The sequence below is a fragment of the Sciurus vulgaris genome, assembly GCF_902686455.1.
Source record: "Sciurus vulgaris genome assembly, chromosome: 8".
Lineage (NCBI taxonomy): Eukaryota > Metazoa > Chordata > Mammalia > Rodentia > Sciuridae > Sciurus > Sciurus vulgaris.
The window spans coordinates 136,514,542-136,535,198 of NC_136468.1; the positions used below are offsets into that span (position 1 = coordinate 136,514,542).

Genomic DNA, 20,657 nt, shown 5'->3' on the forward strand with positions numbered 1-20,657 from the left:
AAGCCTGGACGGCGAGGAAAACATCCAAAAGTGCTTTGTTCTAAAAAGAAGCCCCAGGCTCCGAGAAAGGACAGGCAGTTAGGCGGAGTCCCTGTGGAGTCCCCGATCATTTAGGAGTCGGGCGGCTGGGGCCCCGGGAGGGACGGAGGAGTCTCCTTCCGAAGGCCTCGGCTGGGTTCGCAGAAGTGGGGTGGATGGGCCACAATAAATATAAATAAATTTACACAGGGCCCCAGGCCTGGATGGCCCAGGAAGTCGCTCTATAAAATCCGGACATGCGCCGTGAGAAGTGGGGCCAGAGCCCGTCTTGGAGTTCAGCCTGTCCCGTCCAGGAGAAGCTCCTCGGTCCACAGGCCTCCTCCTGGCCTCGGGCATCCCCGAGCAGGCTGCTGGTCACTGAGGAGCCCTCACTGGGAGCCTGTCTTTAATGAGCCCAGGCCCTGAGGGGCAGGGGAGGCTGGGCAGCTTGTCCACTCTCCTCTGTCCTTCTGACTCAGGAAGGCCCCAGAACCTTCCTGTGGGAGGACAAGACAAGCAGGAACTGCTTCCTTCCCCGGCCTTGACGGAAGTCCTAGAGAGGCCAGTGGGAGATGAGGGGGCCTGTTTTCTGGAAACACCCTGGTCCGGGCAGCCCTCTGCCTGAGCCAGCTGTTGGGGGCTTGTGGGCCACTGAGGCCATGATCTCAAAGCAGGGCTATGGGCTTGTTCCCAGGGGCACCCAGGTACTGAGAGGAGGCGGCAGCGGTCGACGAGGCCACACTGTCTGGGGTGGAGTACGTGGTGTAGAGACCCGTCACCTGCACGTCAGGGAAGGACTGGTTGTTGCCACCAGAGACAGGGGTCAGGCTGGAGGCCCCCAGGTCACAGCTGAGCGGGGAGTCTGCAAAAGCCCCCAGCGTGTCCAGGATGAGGCCCTCATCCTTCATCTCTTCCCAGAGGTTTCCTGTCAAACACAGAAGCGACAGGGTGAGCTGGCTTCCCAAGTCCCAATCTCCACCTTAGGGCAGAGGCCAAAATGTGGGGGCGCTTAAGGTCACGTGTTGTGGAAAGCGTGGGGAGGAGCCAGAGTTCCAGCCCCACCCTCTCCCTGCTGTGTGTCCGTGGGAAAGTCGCTTCTGTCTCTGAGCCTCAGGATATAATGGAGCTGATCAGAAAACCTACTTCCCAGGGCTGTGGCCAGGGCTAAATGACAGGCTGTGTGACCGCTTTGAACTCTCATCGGATGATGCCAACAGGGTCAAAGCCAGGAGGACAAAACTCTGTGTCCCCTTTCTCCAGCTGACCGGGGCCAGGGCACAGGCGTCGGAGCCCCCGACGTACCCGCAGGTGCGCCGTGTCGGGGATCTGGGTGAGCCAGAGCCTTCAGAAACCCGATGGACCCTCGTCTGCCCTTTCTTTCGTCCATTCGTAACCCACAATCCATTTATTGAGGGTGACCTTGTGGCTGGCAGTGGGTCACGGTGTGACCTGACACGGGGTGGACGTAGGCACGGTGAAGCAGGTCCTGACGACAAGTCTGGGGTCAGACAGACCTGGGTTTGAATCCCAGCCTGCCACTGACCGGCGGGATGAGCTTGGGCCGGGAGGCTACTTCTCTTTGCTTCAGTGTCCCCAGGGGCACAATGGGGACAGGAAATGGCAGTGGCCTCGGAGGACCATGGGGTGGCCCAGGGGGTGTGATGATGCCTATTGAGTGCATACAGCAGGTGCCCACTGCCTGCGTAATGTGCGAGTGTTAGGTGGTTGCCCGAGCAACGCAGACCGTCCAGCCCCGCTCTCCTCTCTGGTCACCCCGCTCCCCACCCTGACCCGCCTCCGCGCCATCACCCGCTCCCGGGCCTCACCCTGCAGGGCGAAGTCCATGATGCTGGGGTCCAGGGCGTCCACCTCGGTGCTCATGTCCGTGCTGATGTTGACGAAGTCCACGGGGGTCCTGCCCGTGGCGGGCCGGGGGAGGGGGCTGGGGCTCGGGTCCCGCAGCGCGTGTAAGGGGGGCGTCTGGGCCGGCGCCGGGGAGTCTGGGGCCAGATGGGCCTGGGGCTGGACCTGGTGTTGCAGGGGGACGGACTGCAGGGACAGGGTCATCAGCGGCTGTGGCGGGAGCTGGGAGATGGCCAGACAGCCGTGGGCCACCGCCGCCACCGTGGTAGCGTGAGTCAGCACAGGGGCCTCAGGCTCCCCCGGTTTGCCAGGTCGCCGGCAGCTTTCCGGACGGTCTGCGATCAGCTTGTCCAGCTCCTCTGCAAACAGGAGGGAGAGGTCACTCAGAACCCACCCTGCAGTGACCAGCCCCCAGCCCCGCCTGGATCCAGGTCCAGTGCTTCCACCTGTGGGAACCTAGCAAGTCTCTTGGACTCTCTGAACCTCTGTCTCCTCCTCTATGAGATCGCTACACATAGGGTTGTTGCGGAGATGTAATGACATCAACAACAGAGCAGAGCCACTGCGGGACGAGAGGTGCCATCAAGGAATAACGTCAGTCCTTTTCCTTACAGCACCGGCCTGTCACCCGAGGACTTGGCTCAAAACTCCTACCAGCCCTGCACCAGGGGCGAGAGGCAGGGATTCTAAATCCCACGGGACTGAAACAAGATTTGTTCACACCACTCCTCCCATGAAAGGGACATCAGGAAGGGCTGCTGTGGCTTAGAAGACCCCGTCCTCTTTCATGCTCTTGGATAGACTCAAGTGAAGACAGGAGTTCCTCTTCCCTGGCCGGACGTGTCTGGTTATTTTAAACATCTCTGCCAACGTGGTAGGAAGGACTGTCACCTCCCGACTGTCTAGTTTGGCATTTCTATGGCAGAAACCAGGCGTGGTGGTTAGATTCGATGGCTTCTCGTGTTTCCCACCCGGCCCGTCATGTGCCAGCCGCTGGATGGGTGACTGGAGGCAGATCCACGGCGGGAGAGAAGTTCCCTGCGTCCCCATCCTGGTGGTGGGGACGGGCTGCACAGGGCAGGCGGCGCTGGGCGGCAGCGCGGGTGCGCATGCGCGGGGCAGCGAGCGCAGGCCTCACCCGGGTTGGCCATGCTGCGGTGGATGGCGGCGAGGTCTTTTCTCTTCCACTTGTACATCTCCTCCTCCATCTTGTCGATGCGGGCCAGGTTGAGCGCCCACAGGCAGCCCTTGCGGGAGGAGCCGCTCATCTTGTTCTCCACCTTCTCGAAGCACTTGTTCAGGGACAGGTTGTGCCGCACCGAGTTCTTCCAGCCATCGGGAGCTGTCTGTGGGGACACGTGGGCACTCGGGGGGGGGACTTCCCTCTCCACCCCCTCCTCGCCTGGGTGCTCGCAAACCCAGGCCCCCCGGGGCAGCGTGCAACTGCGACAGGAGAAACGGGCTAGCCCTGGACGCTCAGCATCAAGGGGGAGAGGCGAGAGGGAGTGGTGGGGACTGCGGCCACAGGCGAGTCCTCGCCCTGGAGAAGGGGGAGCTGCTGCTGGGCCCGGCTGGCTGAGGACGTGAGGACACAGCCCAGGGCTGCTGGAGCTTCTGCTCTTTCTCTCCAGCTTGTGCAGCAAGCAAGAACCATGCTCGTCCACGGAGCTTGTCGTGTGGACTCGGGGCCAGTCATTTAAAAATGCTTGTGCTTTATTGCTAGGTAAGCAGCTAGTGCAACGCACGCCCCGCCCCCTGAAACACATGCAAACCGTGACCATATTTCTGCTAAGGATATTTCCAGGCCAGGGACTCTGTGCTTTGGTACCCTCTGCCTTTGGCTCCTCTATTTTGCTTTGATACTAAAAAGGAGAACATTACTAAGGGCCAAACCTATGCCCGTAGCTGCCAGGATCTTTATGGGAGGAATCCTCACTGACTTCCCGCCAGCCATTGTTTTCCCCATGTTATAGATGAAGATACCGAGGTTCACAGAGGTAAGGCTCTTGCCTGGCCTGAGTTTTGCATTGTTGTGTTTCACTGGGTCTGTGCTGAATTCCTAGGCTGGCCCGTCCCCCTTTTGCTCCCTGAGACGGAGGGTGAGCTCCTCTTCACCGGAGCCCAGTGCAAACGCCGCTTCTCTTTTTAAATGCCTGTCTGCGTATGTGAGCACGTGTCCTTTCCACGGGGTGCACAGACCCAGCGGGGGTGTGGGAGGATGGCCCAGGTGGATCTAGAGTGGGCCCTGGAGTGGTAGTGACAGGGACAGCGGCGTGCCTCTGGGACCCCCACGGCTGGAGCCCTCACCTTGAAGTAGGGGAAGTGCTCCTTCATGAAGCTGTAGATCTCGCTCACCGGCAGGCTGCCCGTCTTGCTGTTCTTCAAGGCCATGGCGATGAGACAGCTGGGCAAGGGGTGGGGAGGCCGGGGTGAGGCCAACAGCCCCTCGTCCCCTCTGCCAGGAAGCCCGCCCCGCGCGACCAGCCCCTGGGCGCTCACCGTGTTAGCTCGGGGCCCCTTTACACAGCCCGATGTCTTTCCCACCCTGTCCTCCTCCTTGACCCGGTTTTAGCGACAAGTATTGATTTAAGAAGTCAGGGGACTCTTTACCCTGTCTCCATAATCGATGTCCGTGGGCCTCTGGACTTTACCCAGGTGCTTCCCCCCATCCAGCACCTGAGAGCCCCAACACTAATATTGCGATGACTTTCCGCATTTGAGGACACTGAGGCTCAGAGAGGCAAAGCTACTTTCCCAAGGCCACACAGCCTAAGAGCGATGGAGTGTCCCTGGGTTCTCAACCGCAGGGGGTGGCTGACCACCTGATGGTCGTTCCTGAGCACAGGTTCCACACCAGGGCTCCCCCCAGCCTCCCCCTCGGAAGTCTGGGCCACTACGTCCGGCTGTCTGAGCTGTCCCGAGGGCAGCCCCGGCCCCTCCCCGGCGGGCCTCCCGGGTCTCACCTGTAGGAGTAGATGGGCTTGGGGTAGTGTTTGGGCTGCAGTTCTTGCGATGAGTGCCCTGCCACGTGGGCCTGCGGGTACGGGGGCCGCGCCCCAAACGGGGGCCCATAGAGGCCCACAGGAGGGCACTGCCCGCAGGCAGAGAGAGAGAGGGTGAGGAAGGGGCACAACCAGCACAAGCCCCCCGCCCCTGCCTCGGGCTCAGAACCCCAGGAGACCCTTGTCTCCACCCACGGCGGGAGCTCCGGTGGACACGCAGGCACGGCCGGGCGTGCTATCCCCACGCGCCTGGTGAGCACGCCGAGGCTCAGAGAGGGTCCCTGGCTGGCCCGAGGCAGGGGCGTCTGCCTCCGGGTCCAGGGCTCCTCTGAGCCCCCGGTACCTGCTGGCCTCCCGGGGGAAGCGGAAACTGTGGCTGGGTGGCAGGTGGGTAGAGCTGGGATGGGTCCTGCAGGCTGGAGGGCGGCTGGCCCCCCACTGGGAACTGGCTCATCTGCTGGGGCCAGGAGAGGAGAAGACAGAGGGTCAGAGTGGGGCGGTCGGCCCTGGGACAGCCCTCTCGCTTGCCGATCCACACAGTGGCACTTACGCTGGCTCCGTGGCTGGTTATGGGACCCAGGCCCAGCATCCCCCGGGGGGCCATGCCAGGTGGGCCGTGGAGCAGGGGACCTGGGGCGGCTCCCACATGCAGGTCAGCTGCCCCGGCCAAGGTGCCTGTAGGAGGGAAGCACAGAAAAGCCCCTGTGCTGGAGGAACAGTGGCCGTGGCCAGGGCTGGCCCAGGCCCCGGCTGTTTCCTGAGGACAGAGCCATCCCTCACCCTGGGGACCAGACACTTGGCAAATCGATTTGCTGGGGCATGGTGGTGAAAAACGGGTTTCCTACCAGCTGGGCACCCTTGGGCTGGCCTCAGTTTGCCCATTGATACTTGAGCTACTGGCATTGCCTGTTACCTCCCTGCAAAGGGGTTGTGAGTGTTAAATGAGATACTGCTTATCAAGTGCTTAGCGCTTTATTAGGATGTGATAAAATACCAGTCAGTGTAGGTGGATCATAAAGAATGAGGAGGAGGATCTGATATCTTGGTTCCTATCCTTCATGAAACCCGAACACCAATTTGTTGTTCATCTTTTCTAGAAAACATCCCATGACTCCCTGGGGACCTCTAGGTTGTGACTTTTCTCCCTGTTGCCAAACCCCGCTCTTCTGCTAAGGATTAGCTCAGGAATAGCAGAGGTAGACCACCCCTTCTGTGCTGGGCCCAGGGCAGACATTGCTAATCCATCTTAGATTCTCCCTGCACCAGCCTGATTTTAGGCAGCCACCTCTAATCAAACACAGTTGACTTCCAAGATGATGCCACCCACAGGGACAGTTCTGGAACGCTTTTACTGTAGATAAGAAAACAGATCAGAGAGGAAAGCACTTGCCCAAGACCACACAGCAGTCCCCTGGGATTCTAGATTAGGGTTAGGAAACTGACCCCAATCAGCAGGCCAAATGTGGTCCACAGTCTGGTGTGTAAATAAAGTTTTATTGGCACATGGCCACTCCTATTCATTTAGATATCATCCATGGTTGGTTTTGTGCTACAGTGGCAGAGTTGAATAGTTTTGACAGAGACCGTATGACTGACAAGGTCTAAAATATGTATTTCCAGACCCTTTACGGAGAAAGCTTGCTGACTCTTGCTGCACATGTTTTGCTCAAGAACAATTTATTCCATGAAAGAAATAATCCCAGGTACTGATTTTACAACTTTTGACATTTTTAATGTACTGGGGTGGTTGTTTTTATCATTGTTTTTCTTCAACACTTTGTGTCTTTAAGCATTTAATTCACTTGCCATAATTGCAATTAGCTATCATTTATTGAGTGCCTAATTGTGTGTCAGGCTTCCCTTGGAATCTTCTAGAACATAGGGCAGCAAAGGACCAGACAGCAAATTATTTTAGGCTCTGCCAGCCATCTGGTCTGTGTCTTCTTTGTTTTTTAACAGAGAAACATAAAAAACCATTCTTAGTATCTGCAAAAATAGGTTGGAAGCTGCACTTGACTCCCAGGCCGCAGTTTGCCAGCTGCCCTTGGTGTTCAGGATGGACCTGTCATTCAGGGGAGCCACGGGGGGGGGGGGGCTTATTCTCCACTGGAAGCTCAGCTCACCCGGGCCTGGTACACGGCAGGTGAATGATGAAGCTCATCCCTCTGGGGAAGATGGACTCAGCCCAGAGAGGTGGACGGACTTGTCCACAGCCACACAGCAGGGCAGGGAGTTGCCCTCCCCTCTGTCACCCTTGCCTTGCCCCCCAGGACCCTACCTGGGTGTGGATGTGGCATGCTGGGGCCACCCAGGTCCACGCGGCCACTCGCCATCTGCTGCAACCGAGGCACGTCCACGGCCGTGAGCCATGACAGAGACTCCAGGTCCCCGGGGAGGTCCTCGTCATTGGTGGAAGGCAGGAGCCTGCGGGGAGGAGCGGGGGGCTCGGGCGGGAGGGGGGCTGCGGGCAGTTCCTGGGGGCTTCTCCGTCCCTGGAAGCCCCGCGGCCCCCACCTCCCCGGGTCACTCGGGTCCTCCAGCCTGCCCTTCCTCAGGGCTGGGCACGGGGCCCTGGCCCTGGGACCCTCGCCTGGCAGCCACATTGCTGGCCCACCCTTCCTGGGCCCACGGAACCCATCTGGTTCCAGAAAGAAGGTTGGTCAAGCACACACGGGTGGACGCCCTGATGGTATTAAACCGTTCAACCCCAGGAGGCAGGTATTATTATTATTATTACAGGTTAGGCATCCCCAATCCACAGATTCAAAATCCGAAGTGCTCCAAAACCCAAGATCATGTGGCGCTCCTAGGAAACGCCACAGGGCAAAATTCCACACCTTAATTCACTGGCCAAGTCGCAGCCAAATGCAGGTGCACTGGCCATACTGTAGAAAATCACCTCGAAGGCATACAGGAAACACAAGTGACTTCCACATTTAGACTCGGGTCCCCTCCCCCAAGAGTCTCACTATGTCTATACAAATAGGCCAACATTTTTCAAAAAAATTCCAACTCCGAAACACTTCCGGTCCCCAAGGTTTTGGATGAGAGCGGTTCGGTTCCATCTGTGGTCCCATTTTACGGATGGGGAAACTGAGGCTCAGAGCACTGAGTCCCGTGCTCCAGGCTCCCCAGGAGGTGGTGGGGCTTGGGACCGTGCCCACCATCCCCCAACAGGTTCACAGGTGAAAACATGATTTTCCGTGGAAGGAAACACTGGTGCCCTCCCAATGCCAGGCGGGCACCCCAGTTGGGGATGTTACTCCCCCGTGACCCCGAAGTCAGGTACACGTGGCTCATGGAGGGCCAGGTGGCACGATGGCACTCTGCCTGTGTGGTAACGCGGTGGCAGTCAGCCCTGCACCAGTCGCCACTCCGTGTGCCACCCCCGCGGCCCGGGGCGGGGGCCTCGCAGGGCTCGGGGCAGGCCAGGCAGCGCAGCCCGGGTTTCCTGGGGCATCGCAGGCGGCCGTCCTGGTCCTGCCTCTGCACGGTGGGTGCCTCGGCTCACCTCCTCTCCCTCTCCCCCTCTCTGCTCTCTGTCCTTGTTTTTTAGGGCCACAATTATTGTTACCATGGCCACCGCTTCTCGGTTGTCACAGGACCTGGGCCCTCGGCCCACGGAGCTGGCATCAGGTGACCGCCTGGCTGTCCCCGCGATTGGCTGCCTCATAGGAAAACATAGCCTGGAAATGATTTGAAAACTCAGCTGGCCCATGTCAGGGGCAGCAGCTGGCCCGGCTGCTGTCCCCCGGTGGCCCATTGTGTGATAAACGACTGCTGCCCCCGTGGCACGTGGCCCCCATTGTCCCGGGGTCTCAATGCCATTGTTTCTGAGGCCCCCCGGCTGCCGACCCTTCAGCCTGCTGGTAACTCATCTGGCTGAGTGACAGCCTCGGCCTAGGCCTGGGCGATGCCATCTGTTCCCCAGGTCCTCAGAGACCGGGGGGCGAGGTGGAGGGGCAGGGCCTGCGGTGCTGCCTGCTGCTGGAGGTGACTGGCCGACCCACCCTCCCTCCTCACCCCACAGCCAGCCAACCTCCCAGCAACCTGCTGTAGCTCCCCATTGCCCCGGCTGCTCTTAGTACTGGAGAAGAGGGGAGTCTCTGCTGGCAAGATGGGGACCCCACAAAGCTCTCTGAGTTGTTGGAAGGGAGTTCCTTGGCACCGACAGGGAGCAGAATCTCTGGCAGTGGGTGAATCCAACAGGCAATATAAATAGTAGTTAATAGCTCAGGCTCTGATTCAACTCCTGGTTTCCTTGAGCCACTGGCTTAACCTCTCTGAGCCTGTTTCTCATCCGTAAAACGTGGAGAATCCTTGTTCCTGCCTCCTAGGATCTTATGAGGATTAAGTGTCTGGCTCACAGTAAAGGTAACATGAGCATTATTTAGCTGCTATTAATATTAATGCCATCATTAATGTTACTATTAATTAGTAGCCAGGTCCCCAAGTCTCTGGGTTCACATAGACCCACCCCTGCCACCGCTAACCGCTTCCATTTCCTGGATGCCAGCCCCATTTTCCACCTGGAGAAACTGAGACCTGTAGAGTCACGTAGGTGCTGCCCCCTACAGGAGGTGACAGGAAGCTGAGCATCATGGGGAGGGCTGAGGGAACGGGGCTGTCCCCAGTGTTCTGTTTGTTTCCTGCTGTTGCTCTAGCCCCACGCTGCAGGAGCAGCAGCCTCCAGTGGCCGCGGTGTCCACCTGCCCGCCACGCCTGCAGCCTCACCCCATCCCCCTGCATGTGCCCTTCCTCCTCCCCCAAAGCACGCTCATCTTGGACGTCAGTCTATGTTCAGATGTCAGATGTCACCTGGAGGGGAGGATGGCTCCTGAGTCCCATGTCACCTGTGTCTCTCACACAGTGGGTGCCATTTACACCCACTGCGTGGCCAGGCGAGGCAGGCTGGCCCCAAGTGACCCACCCTGGGAGAGGCGTGACAATGGCCTTCATGTCTTTCAGCATGCTGGGGGCCTTGCCGAAGCCCCAGGATTGGTACGTAGGGAAGACAGCCCACTTTCACAGATGGGGAAACGAGGTCAGGCTAGGGAAAGCAAAATCCATTTGCTTGTAAGAGAGGCAACTGGGACTCGAACCCGGGTCCTTCTGCTCCAATCTCAAGTTGTTCCCAGGCCGAGGGTCTGACATCTACTGGGGGAGATGCACCCATCCTGAGTGGGGCTCCCAGGCAGAGCTGTGCCAAACAGCCTCTCTTGGGGAGTCAGGGTCCCAACTCCGATCCTGGAGTCTCCGCCTTGGGACTCCCAGCTATGTTCTGGGAGAAGACGGCCCAGAAGGGGCGTGTCCAGGGCTTGGGCCAAGTGCAGGCTTTGGCTGGACAGATCTGGGATTGAGTCCTTGCTACCCTGGGTGTGTGACCTTGGCCTGGGCTTCTGGTTCTCGAGCCTCCCTTCCCTGGGTGGTGGCGAGGGTTGGCTAAGCCAGTGGTTTCAACGGTGGCACAGGCTCCCCCCGAGTCTTCCTTCTCAGGGGTTTGCTGCTCATTTGGGGGGTTGGTGGCAGGTCCCAGCGCCCCTGCTGCCCCAGGCCTCCCTTCCTCCCTTCTGCCCACTGCAAGCCAGAATATCTGTCTCCGAGCGCCTGTGCCCTGTGCCTGCAGGGTCCTCTGCTCCAGAGCCTGGCTCGCTCCCCCCAGCCTGGCCTCTCTTCCCGGTGTGTCGCAGGGACCGGGGGTGAGCGGGACTAAATGGGGCGTCTTGTGCCCACTGCCCGGCCGCACTGTCCCTGCACACTGGCACCACTGGCTCCACGCCTCCCGCTGGCCAGTGCCACAGTCCCCCACTGAGGATGGCCTCGCAGGCCCAGCCTCACACCGCCCTAGTGCTTCCTTTCAGTGGCGTGACCTACTGGGTCCACGGAGGGCGTGACACCCCAAGGGCTCCTGGGGTCAGGAACCTCTCTGGCTTCCCAGCCAAGGTCCCTCAGAGAGGCACCTAACCCAGCCTCGGTGTTCCTCTCTGTGAGGTGGGTACCAGTGAGGATCTGGCCATGGCAGGTGTGCCTCACCGCGCGGGACTGGCATGCGGGGGGAGGCGGGGTCTCGCTGCGACTTCTCCCATTTGCTGGAGTTTGGGGATGCTCCCTGGTGTGCATGTGAGAGAGACAGAAAGGAGACAGAGACGGGGTGGGACACCCTGGACCAGTCTCGGGGGTGGGGCTCCCCTCTGCCCCAGGGACCGGACTTCTGCAATCCAAGGGAAAAGACAAGGCACCAGGGACGCCCGGTCCTCTTCTGCCCTGTCTGGGTCTCTCTCTTCGGTTTCTGGCTGAGCAGAAAATCCAGGCCCGGCTACCTTGCCTCACTGATGCCCACCTGCCTGCCAGAGGCCAGCTCCAAGGGGAGGCCGAGAAGAACCAAACTTCAGAAGGCCAAACTCCTGTCAGCTCCCTCCCCCTCTCTTCCCAGCCCCCCAGGTCCCCACTCTGTCTGTCTCCAACTCCCTCCCACGTGCTCTTTGTCTGTCTGTCTCTCTCTGCGAGTGTCTTTGTCACTCTGATGGACTCCTGGCCTCACCCTTATCAGATATGATCCTAAACCTTCCTGAGCCTCAGTTTCCTCATCTGCAGAATGGGGGTAATGGTGTTGGAGTACAGGCACCCACCGAGCTCTTAGTAAATGTCCATCTCCTCTTCCCCTCTTGGATATGGCTTCCAGGCCCCCCACAAATCCATCTCCATCCTACACACCCACAGTCCCCCACCATGAGGACCTGTCCGCACAGCTGGGGCTGCCCCGAGTCCCTGCACCAGGCTTGCTGGGGATAGGACAAGTGTTCCTGCAGTGAGCACCGCCCCCACCCCCAGGCAATCCCCACACACCTCGTGCTAGGGAGCTGGGCCCCACTCCACCCTCCGGCGGGCCCTGGTGACCCTGTGCTCCAATCCCGGCCATCGTGCGACACCCCATGGCTGCCGGTGCACTATGGGCCCTGGGAGGGGGCAATGTCCCTCCACCTCCTCCAAAGAGCGCAAAGGCACCTTCTCAGTGGCTCCGCCTTCTGTGCCCTCACAGTGGACATCCTTCCTGCCCCTTGCACCTCAGCGTCTTCAGGGGTCCCTTCTCTCAGCCCCTGGGGCACCCTAGTTGGCCCCGAGCCTCCACCTTCTGAGCCGGCCTGGCATCCCCCCAGGGCGCAGGTGCCTGAAGGTGGGATGGGGGGCGGCCGGGACAGGGGCTGAGTTCTCCCCACTGCAAGTGGTCTCCGGAGATCCCCAGGGAGAATCTATGCCCCGGGGCCCAGGACAGAACTGTGCACACAGTGGGCACCCAATAATTACACATTGGGCGACTGAGCGAACATGCCCAGCTCCCTCGATGTCCCACTCCCCTGGGCCAGGCAGGGACGGAAGACCCAGCTGTCCCCTTTGCACCCGTCTTAGGGGACCAAGCCCTTTACCGTGTGTCCAGTCCTGGCTGAAGGCCACTTTGATGGGTAATCCTGACCTTGGCCCCCTGCCCCCTTTGAGAGCCTGAGCGGACAAGGGGCATGCTCATTACCACCTTCCTGTTAGGCAGATGAGGACACTGTGGCCAGGGAGGAGGGACAGGCCTTGAGTCACCCAGCACGGAGCCCAGGAGCCGGGCTCTACTTCAGAGCCTGGTAGGTCCCGCCCCTCCCGCGCCCCAGGCCCCGCCCCTCCCCCAGACCCCGCCCAGGCCCCGCCCCGCCCGGGCTCCGCCTGAGGAGCCAGGACTCCACCTCTAGAGCCGAGTAGGTTCCGCCCCACCCCAGGCCACGCCCCACCAGGCCCCGCCCCCTGCTCTCCCTGTTTGAGGAAACCGCTCTGAATTCTAGAAGATCCTAGCCATGCGTGCTCTGCAGTAGGTAGTTGCTAGCCACGTGGCTTTTTACAGCTAAATTTAATAAAATGAAGTAAAATGGACAGATTGGGTTCCCTGGACCACCAGTCACATTTCAAGTGACTCAATGGCCACAGCATGTCTCCATTACCAGCAGGCAGTAGTGGTCTGGAATGTTCTTTTCAATCTTGACAGAAAAGTCGGTGGCATTTCTACATTGCCTTCAAACAACTGGACCTCTGATTTGGGTTTGGAAATTTTAGGAGCTGGTTTCATGGAATTTTGAGTTTTAGCATATTTGATTATAAAAAAATCTGCCCCCCCCCCCCACCCCCAATTCCTAGGCACCGGGGCCACATGGAATCCCGGGCTGTGTCCCAGGGTGACTCTCAAAATCGTGAGCTCTGCATCCAGGAGCATTTTAGCAAGAGCTGAGGGGAGGACCCGTCAGGCTCTGATGGATGGAAAATGAGTGGGATACTGTGTAGGAAAGTCCCCTGGTCACATCTCGAAAGTTCTCTCAGCCTGGCCCAGCCAAGGCCTTCCCCACCTATAAAGCCACAGCAGCAGAGTAGGGGCCCCTCAAGGCCCTGGGAAGGCAGAGCAGCATGTGGCTGAGTGACCCCAGGCAGGGGGCTTCCTGCCCTGAGCCTCAGTGTCCCCATGTGTAGGACAGGAACAGCACCCACCCTAAGGCACCTGCCGAGAGTATGGGCACAGTCCCTAAGGCATCCGAGCAGATGCAGCTTCTGGTTTTCTGTTACAAAAGCAGCTTAACACTGTTAGTTCGGGGTCCCCTGGTGGCGCCCAGCACCGCGGCCTTCTCAGACCACATGGGGGCTCTGCCGCCCCTGGAAGTCCTCCTTAGTGAGCAGAGAACTGTGGGGGACAAAAGAAAATAAAAAGAGCAGCCTGGCACTCCAGAGCCCCCAGACGAATTCAGTGGTGAATTCAGGGACAGCAGCCCCTGTCCCCACCTGGCACGGGGTACTTCTGGCATTTCAGAGCTTAGTGATATCCACAGCCCGAGAGGGACATGGCCGCCTTCAGAGACAGGAAAGGTGAGGTCAAAACCCAGGCCACAGCAGCCCCAGGTACCTGCCCTGGCACCTCCTGCCCCACCCTGGCGGGCCTCAGTTTCCCCGTCTGAAAACCCTCGGGGGCGAGTGGCTTCTCTCTCTGTGGGGCTGATACTGTGACACACGACCTGTGGGGACAACCCGGGTGGGGGACCATGAAGGTGGGCAGCAGCCCGTGCAGATACACAGGCTATGGTCACACTCCGAAGGGGTCCTTGTGAGGGATACCCAGAGGGGCCAGACCTCCCAGGAAGCGGGGTGGCCCCTGGGAAAATCCACATCAGACCCATGCTCTGTGCCAGCACGGCCCACGCCCCGCGTGCCTACCGAGCGTGACCCGGGTGCCCTTCCGAGTCTCGCTCAGAAGGCCCGCCCTCTGAGCCCATCCTGAGCCCACCCCAGTTGGAAGCCCCCGTGACTCGCTCTGCGGCAGGACAGCACAGTGGTCACCAGCGTGTCACAGGTGTCGCCACGAGGCCGCTGCTTCGCACTCTCCTGAGCACCCCGACTCTCGGGGGGTGCAGCCCCGTTCCCTGACACTTCCCAAACTCCTACGCGGCCAGGGGACCTCCGCAGGTCCCAGGGCCAGCTGTCTGATGGACCTTGACCGCCAAGGGCATGCCCACTGGCCGCTGGCCCCTGAGGCCTGCCCTCCACTCCATCATCTCCCAACAGCCCACGGGGTGGCGGCCTCTCATCCCCATCTCACGGGTGGGGTGGCTGAGGCCCAGAGAGGAGGCGACGCGTGTCCGTTGCCCAGCGCAACGGTGGAGGGTCTGGACGTGGAACAGGACACGCCCACCCAGGAGCCCTGCTCTCGCTGCTGCTCCACGGGGTCGAAAAGAGAGCAAGGAAGGGCAGAGCCGCATCCGAGCATTTTAAAAAGGAGCCGGCCGCCATGTGTCTCCATGGTGACAAAGCCACTGGTCACAGGACCCCGTGGTGGCCCCTGGGAAAGGCATGGTACCGCTGGAATCTATGAGAGCTGTCCTGCCCTGGCCAGGTGATCAATCCAGTCACTTGAGTGAACCATGTCCCTGATTATTCAGTCATGTTGCCCCAGGGAGGGAAGCTAAGCCAGCAGAACAGGGCACTGGAGGGAGAGGGACCTCGGGCAGGTGACTCAATGCCTTAGAACCTCAGTGTCTTCATCTGCCACTTGGTGGTGAGAATAGGACCTGCCTCTTGGTTCAGAGGTAAACCACAGGGAGGGCATGGTACAGTGGCTCAAGGCAGGCACTGCAGAAATGTTTGCAGAGAGGATGAATTTAACACCTAAGAGCCAGAGCACCTTTTAAAAGGGGCATCGGAACCTGCCACTCTCCCCAAAACCTATCAGGGGAGTTTGAAGTTCAACTCTTCACCATGATCTAGCCCTGGGCCATCTCCTTCCCTCTCGTTCCCTCTGCTCTAGCAAACCTGCCCTCCTCTGAGTTCCTCAAATATTGTAAATGCTCATTCATCCTAAGGCTTTTGCACTTGCTGTTCCCTCTGCCTGGAATGCTGTTCCACATACTCGTTCACAGCTGGCTCTTTCATGGCCTAAACATCCCGTCCTCTGAGACACTCTCCCTGGTGGTCTTTCCTGTGAGGGTTCACAAAACATTTATCACTTTGCAATGAAGTATAGACTTCCCCAATCTCCATTTCCTGTCTCACTTAAACACCACCTCCTCCAGGAAGCCCTCCCAGAACAGTGCAGCAGCTCCCATCTTCCCTCCCCTGAAATGGTTAGTGCAGGTAGTGTCTACCCAGCGCTTAGGCTGCCTGAGAGCTCCGGTTAGTTTTACCCAGGCATCCGTTCTTGTCTCTCCGTCCCTCCTAGATGCTAGCCCCCTGGACGAGAAGGATGGCTATTCACACACCTCGCGTAAGTCCCAGAGTGACCACCTCCTTCCTTCATTTGACAAATATCTGTCTGTCCAAGGTGCCTGGACCCCACAGCTGTTGTGCTGTGACTTTGCTACACAGGCACACTTCCATGGTGTCCTTGCTAAGGAGCTTGGCAGGTGCCTGCATGGCCACGCACATTTGTGGATGGTTATGGTTTCTGTGGGGTCTTTGCCTACATTGCTGAAGCCCAGCGGCCACATCAAACTCTCTTGGGGTTCCTTAGCGTCCCCTCAGCAATTGCCTAGAGGAAGGAACATGGGATTTGTTTGCCAATCCACCTCGACTCCTTTATAGCCCGGTGGTTTTGGGGAAGTCACTTCACTCCTGGCCTCAGTTTTCCCCTATGTAAAATGGGATAATAATTCCCACCAGGCAGAGGTGAGGATGAGATTGGATAACCTCTTGGCAGGCCTGACACACAGTAGGCCACATTTCCCTCTGATTTCCCACTGCGTTCTCTGACTGTCACAGGGCAGGGGTCTGCCCAGCAAATTCACTGAGTCTGAGGAGGGAATCAGTCACCATCCCTGAGGCCCAGAGGTCTTTCCAGCCCCACCTGGGCCGGCTCCTCCACCCTGCTCACTCCGAGGTAACGCTGCCTTCCTGGTAAGACACTGTCACCTGGCCTCAAACGGTTCTTGCTTCCAATCCAGCCACGGCACAAAGAGGGATCAAGCATTTCAGGGAGGTGTTGATTGAGCTAACATATCTTTTGTAACCATTTACGGGAAAAGAAAATTAAATGCTACTGAGCAAGCTCAGAAACTCGCAGCTAGGCCGAGAGCGAATATCATGTGGAAAGAGCTGATTAGGAGCTTGGAAAAAAAGAACCTTTCCTAGAACAACAGCTGGCTTAGGACCGTGCGCGTGCGCACGATGGAATGGCAAGACTTCAGAAGAGGACCCAAGAATGCCACCTCTTCCTTGTCCATGCGGTGGCGGAGACCTTGTTCTACCCACCTTGAAGGTGAGGATGTAAAGATGTCGGGATGGGCCCGCTCCCCTGGCAGATGCCCCTCCCCTGCAGTTACAACTGATGGGCGGGGCTTTGATGGGCACGTCCACCATCCCACGCCCCACGCCGTGGGTGGGGCTGGGCTCTGGAAGAGGTTTCTCTGCACCTGGAGCTCCCTGCAGGTCCTTGGACGGGCATTTCTTGTGTGATGGTGGCCATTCCTTCATTTCTCCAATGACTATTAAGTGAGTATCTACTATGTGCCCAGCAGGACAGTTCACAGATGAGGAAGTCCCCATGAGAGAGGGGAAGGACGTCCCCCAAGGTCATCTCGATTCTTAGGGCAGGGACTGAGGTGGGGAAGTAGATCTCCAGGACAAAGACCTGGCTCTGAGAAGCTGAGGGTTCAAGGACCTGGGCCCCAGCTCCCAGTCTGCGAGAGGAACCTGTTGGAGCTGATCTCTAGTTTCAAAACTGGGAGCAGCTGATTGGGGCATTTCTGTCCCTCCCCAAATGTGTGACTGTGACTAAGTCAGGTCTCTGGGCCTCAGTGTCCTCACCTGCAAAGGCGGCCGTGCCAGCCCCTGCCTCAGGGTTTGCTATGAAGATGAAACGGATGGTTACTAAGCACCTACTGTGCGTCAGGCACCTCCGAGGGTGGACTTCCCTCTCCCCGCTTAAGTGAAGAAGAAACGCGGTCCCCCTGCGGGAAGCAGGCGCTCTCTGCCACAGCTCTGATCAGGACCTCCTCTAGTCCCCAGCCCCTGGTCCCCTGCTCTGACATCAGTGGTGGGGCAGAGAGGCTGTTGCCAGCCACCAGCTCCTGACAGCTCCCCAGGGACAAGGCTGCGGCCTCCAGCTGCTGGCCCCGCCCTCCCTACACACAGGCATTGAAAGCCAACGGCCAAACCAGCCCCAGGGGATGGAGTGGCAGGCGGCGGTGCCCAGGGCTGCCTGGGGGCCGGACCGCAGCTGGACCAGCAGCCTGAGTGGTCCTCGGAGCATTCTCTGGAAATGTAGGAGAGCGAATGAGAAGCCCATAAACTTCTCCAGGGCTATTATTTGGGGAGAAAAATGGGACTCACTGCATAATCAACCTCCCTCCCCCATGAGAAAGCACTCTGTCCCAGGCGAAGCTGAATGCCTTGCCCCATGCAGTCTCGCGATCCTCCCCGCCACAACCTGAAACCTGGTCTGTTTCACAGATGAAGAAACTGAGGCTCAGAGAGGTGAAGTGACTTGCCTGGCGTCACACAGCAATGCGGTCATGGAGTACTTATTTTATCCCAGCTGCTGTGCTTTTATCTGCAGGACACGGGGTTGGGGGGGGGGCACAGCATTCCCAGGGTGTGGCACCTTCAGATTCGAGTCTCCCTACTTGCTGGGTCACGGCTGCCTCATCTGAAGGCATTTAAACTGGATGAGCCTTGGTTTCCTCATCCACCACACAGGTGGGAGAGAGCCACCCTCACAGGACAGGAGCTGGGGCTTTGGTTGGGATGGATGCTGAGGCCAGGCACAGGGAGGGCAAGCGGCAAGCCGGGGTGGTGGGGGGGACACGGAAGCTGCACTTGGTGTTGCTGCTGGTTTTCTGCCTGCTGGGTTCCTTGGCCTTCGGGAGCCATGCAAGAGCAAAGGCGGCGCCAGGGGGCCCCAGTGCTGATGGGTGCACACGGCCAGGCCCTGAGGAAGCGCGCTGCCTGCCTTGCCCTGATTTGGAGAGGCCCAGCCCCCGGGGGACGGAGCCTGGTGGAAGCCCTGTTGGGCAGCCCCTGGCAGCATGGATGCAGAGATTCCACCCCCGCCTGCCCACAGGCCCTCCCACTTCCCACCCAGAGGCCCCCGCAGGCCTGTCACTCACAGAGAGCCCCGCTCTTTCATGTGACTAAGTGGTATAGGCAACAGTGACTGCTAGCTTCGTGGTTCTTGCTCTACCAGCTTTATTTACTGACTCCTCCTGGCATCTGTGGGAGGGATGCGTCCTAACTGTCCATCTGAAAGATGAGGACACCCAAGCCCTGGGACCCGCTCCGTCCAGCACGTGTGTCTGATCCTGGTAACTCTCTGACCCTAGGACTCCCTGGCCTCTGGGGCCTTCCTGAAGCTCTTCTGGGTAAGAATAGGAAGCCACATCTCTGTGCTGTCACCGCCAGCCCTGGGGGAGGACCTGCCTCTCACAGGCTTTGTTAGGAGGCAGGGAGAGAGCCTCCAATGCCATAAGCAATATCTCATTTAACCCTCCAGAGGCGGTTTTTCTCACGCCATTGTTCAGAGGTGAAATTGCCCAGGATCATGCAATTGATGAACAGCAGAGCCAGAAATGGCCATTTAGTCGTCATACCTACGCCATGCCACGGGTACTCTTTCTATGTCCACTTTATAGATGAGGAGACTGAGGCTTGGAGAGCTACGCATGTCAGAGAAGTTGAGGTTATAACAGATTCTGGAGCCCAGGCTGACGGCCCTTCTGCTGCCCCTACACCTAGAATTATCGAAACCCTGTTAGCACCAGAAGGAAGCCCAGAGGTCCTTGGTCATGTGATCCTGGGGAAAGCCCCTTCTTTCCTCGGCCTTGGGCGTCCCCACCTGTCCAGTGGGCCCCTCTGAGCAGCCTCCTGGGCTGAGGTGAGTGATAGGGACAAACCGCTGGGCACTTGCCCCAGCTGTGCAGGCAGCGGGCTCTGCGAACATCTGTTTGAACTGGAGGCCACATTTGGTTCCTAGAAAGCAGCCTCCAGGCCCGGGGTCCTCAGAAAGCAGCCTTTCTCTAATTGGGGGCTGACGGCCCCAGCACACATAGCCATGAGAGGGCCAGGCAGCCCCTGGGTAAACAGGGCTGATCTGAGGTGACAGCCTGCTCTTCCCGGGCCAGCCCTGATCCTGTCCCCATTCCCTAATATGGCCTGTGCCTCCTCCACCCAGACATGGTGCATGCTTTGGGGGCTGGGGCCCTGGGAACCGGGTCAGGCCACCGTGGGTTTTTTCCCTGTTGCTGCGTGACCTTGGAAAAGCCCCTTCTCTCCTCTTGGCCTCAGTTTCCTCACCTGTAAAAGAAGGTGAGTGGACTGGTTGAATCCCTCAGGGCTTTTCTAGCTGTGAGGTTTGAAGAGTAAATGGGGACTTCCCTCAACCCCTCACTTCAACCTTGCTTCAAGAGCCCCCCAAGAGCACCTAATTCAGCAACATCATGTCCTTGATGAGGAAATAAGACCCAGACAGGCCAAAGGACTTGCTGAAAGTCACACACAACCAGGCTAAGAACCAGAAGTTCTGACACAACTTCCCAACATCCAGGGAGGAGGGAAGCCAGTTTCCCCCAGAAAGCTTTTGAGGGAGGGACATCTCCTAGAGCCCCTGCTAGGGCCCCTGGAGAGGGAGCAAGAGCTACGTTGTCACCAGGATGGCCAAACGGTCTCTAACCCAGGAGGGACCTCTTTTGGAGTGGGCAAGAAACTGCAGGCATTTCGAGATGCCATTGCGCTGGGTCACAGCCTGGACACCCTTAGAGACCAACTGTGAAATCAGTACCTTCAAGCTGCTCTGCAAAAATCACAGAACCAAAGCAACAGTTTCAGAAACCACAAACAGCACCGAGCACTTAGAGTAATTAAAAATCCATGGTTTGTTATTGTTGAAGCCCTCACCTGTATTCCTGCGGCAAGGGGTGGTGATTTTGCCCTGAGTTGCGAACAATTCCTGACATTATGGATGAGATGTCACTTTCTATCATCTCCTTGGGGGAAAAGAGAAACAGAAAACTTCCATCAAAAACTGATGTGGACACGGCAGAAACCCAGTTTCCCACAATTTCCCCACAATTCAGAAGGACAGAGCCCAAACCACCAAGGCAACAGAGAATTCCTGTATGGAATGGGTCCCAATCCCAGGGCGATTCTGTGGGGTTTTAGAGGGAAAGAGAATGGGAGGGATGAAATTACAGGTTCTTAGGAATTAATGGGGGGAAGGGCAGAGGGATGTCTCTATAATCCACATGTCAAGGTTTGGGAAACGTGCACTCT

At 58.6% G+C, this 20,657-nt stretch overlaps 1 protein-coding gene across 2 annotated transcripts; it reads right to left on the bottom strand.

The window, feature by feature from the left end:
• Window positions 1–257: 257 nt before the first annotated feature.
• On the bottom strand, window positions 258–20,544 carry FOXN4 (forkhead box N4). Of its 2 annotated transcripts, XM_079151480.1 has the most exons (9): window positions 20,283–20,496; window positions 7,162–7,307; window positions 5,434–5,558; window positions 5,227–5,340; window positions 4,845–4,972; window positions 4,189–4,285; window positions 3,020–3,227; window positions 1,845–2,240; window positions 258–943 (listed from the first exon to the last, which is right to left on the bottom strand). In XM_079151480.1, the coding sequence occupies exons 1-9, from the start codon at window positions 20,366–20,368 to the stop codon at window positions 684–686; spliced, it is 1,560 nt and encodes a 519-aa protein (XP_079007606.1). In that variant the 5' UTR covers window positions 20,369–20,496; the 3' UTR covers window positions 258–683. The 2 variants fall into 2 exon arrangements, with proteins under 2 accessions (XP_079007606.1, XP_079007605.1); XM_079151479.1 differs by having other exon boundaries at window positions 5,227–5,558; window positions 20,283–20,544.
• Window positions 20,545–20,657: the final 113 nt, after the last annotated feature.

What these genes read in the sequence shown, in the direction of transcription:
- FOXN4 (XM_079151479.1), bottom strand. Translation starts at nt 20,368, where the DNA reads ATGATAGAAAGTGACATCTCATCCATAATGTCAGGAATTGTTCGCAAC. An exon ending in CATGCCACATCCACACCCAG is followed by an intron (nt 5,559 to 7,161) that starts GTAGGGTCCTGG and finishes TCCCTCCTACAG; the next exon opens with GCACCTTGGCCGGGGCAGCT. An exon ending in CATGGACTTCGCCCTGCAGG is followed by an intron (nt 944 to 1,844) that starts GTGAGGCCCGGG and finishes TGTGTTTGACAG; the next exon opens with GAAACCTCTGGGAAGAGATG.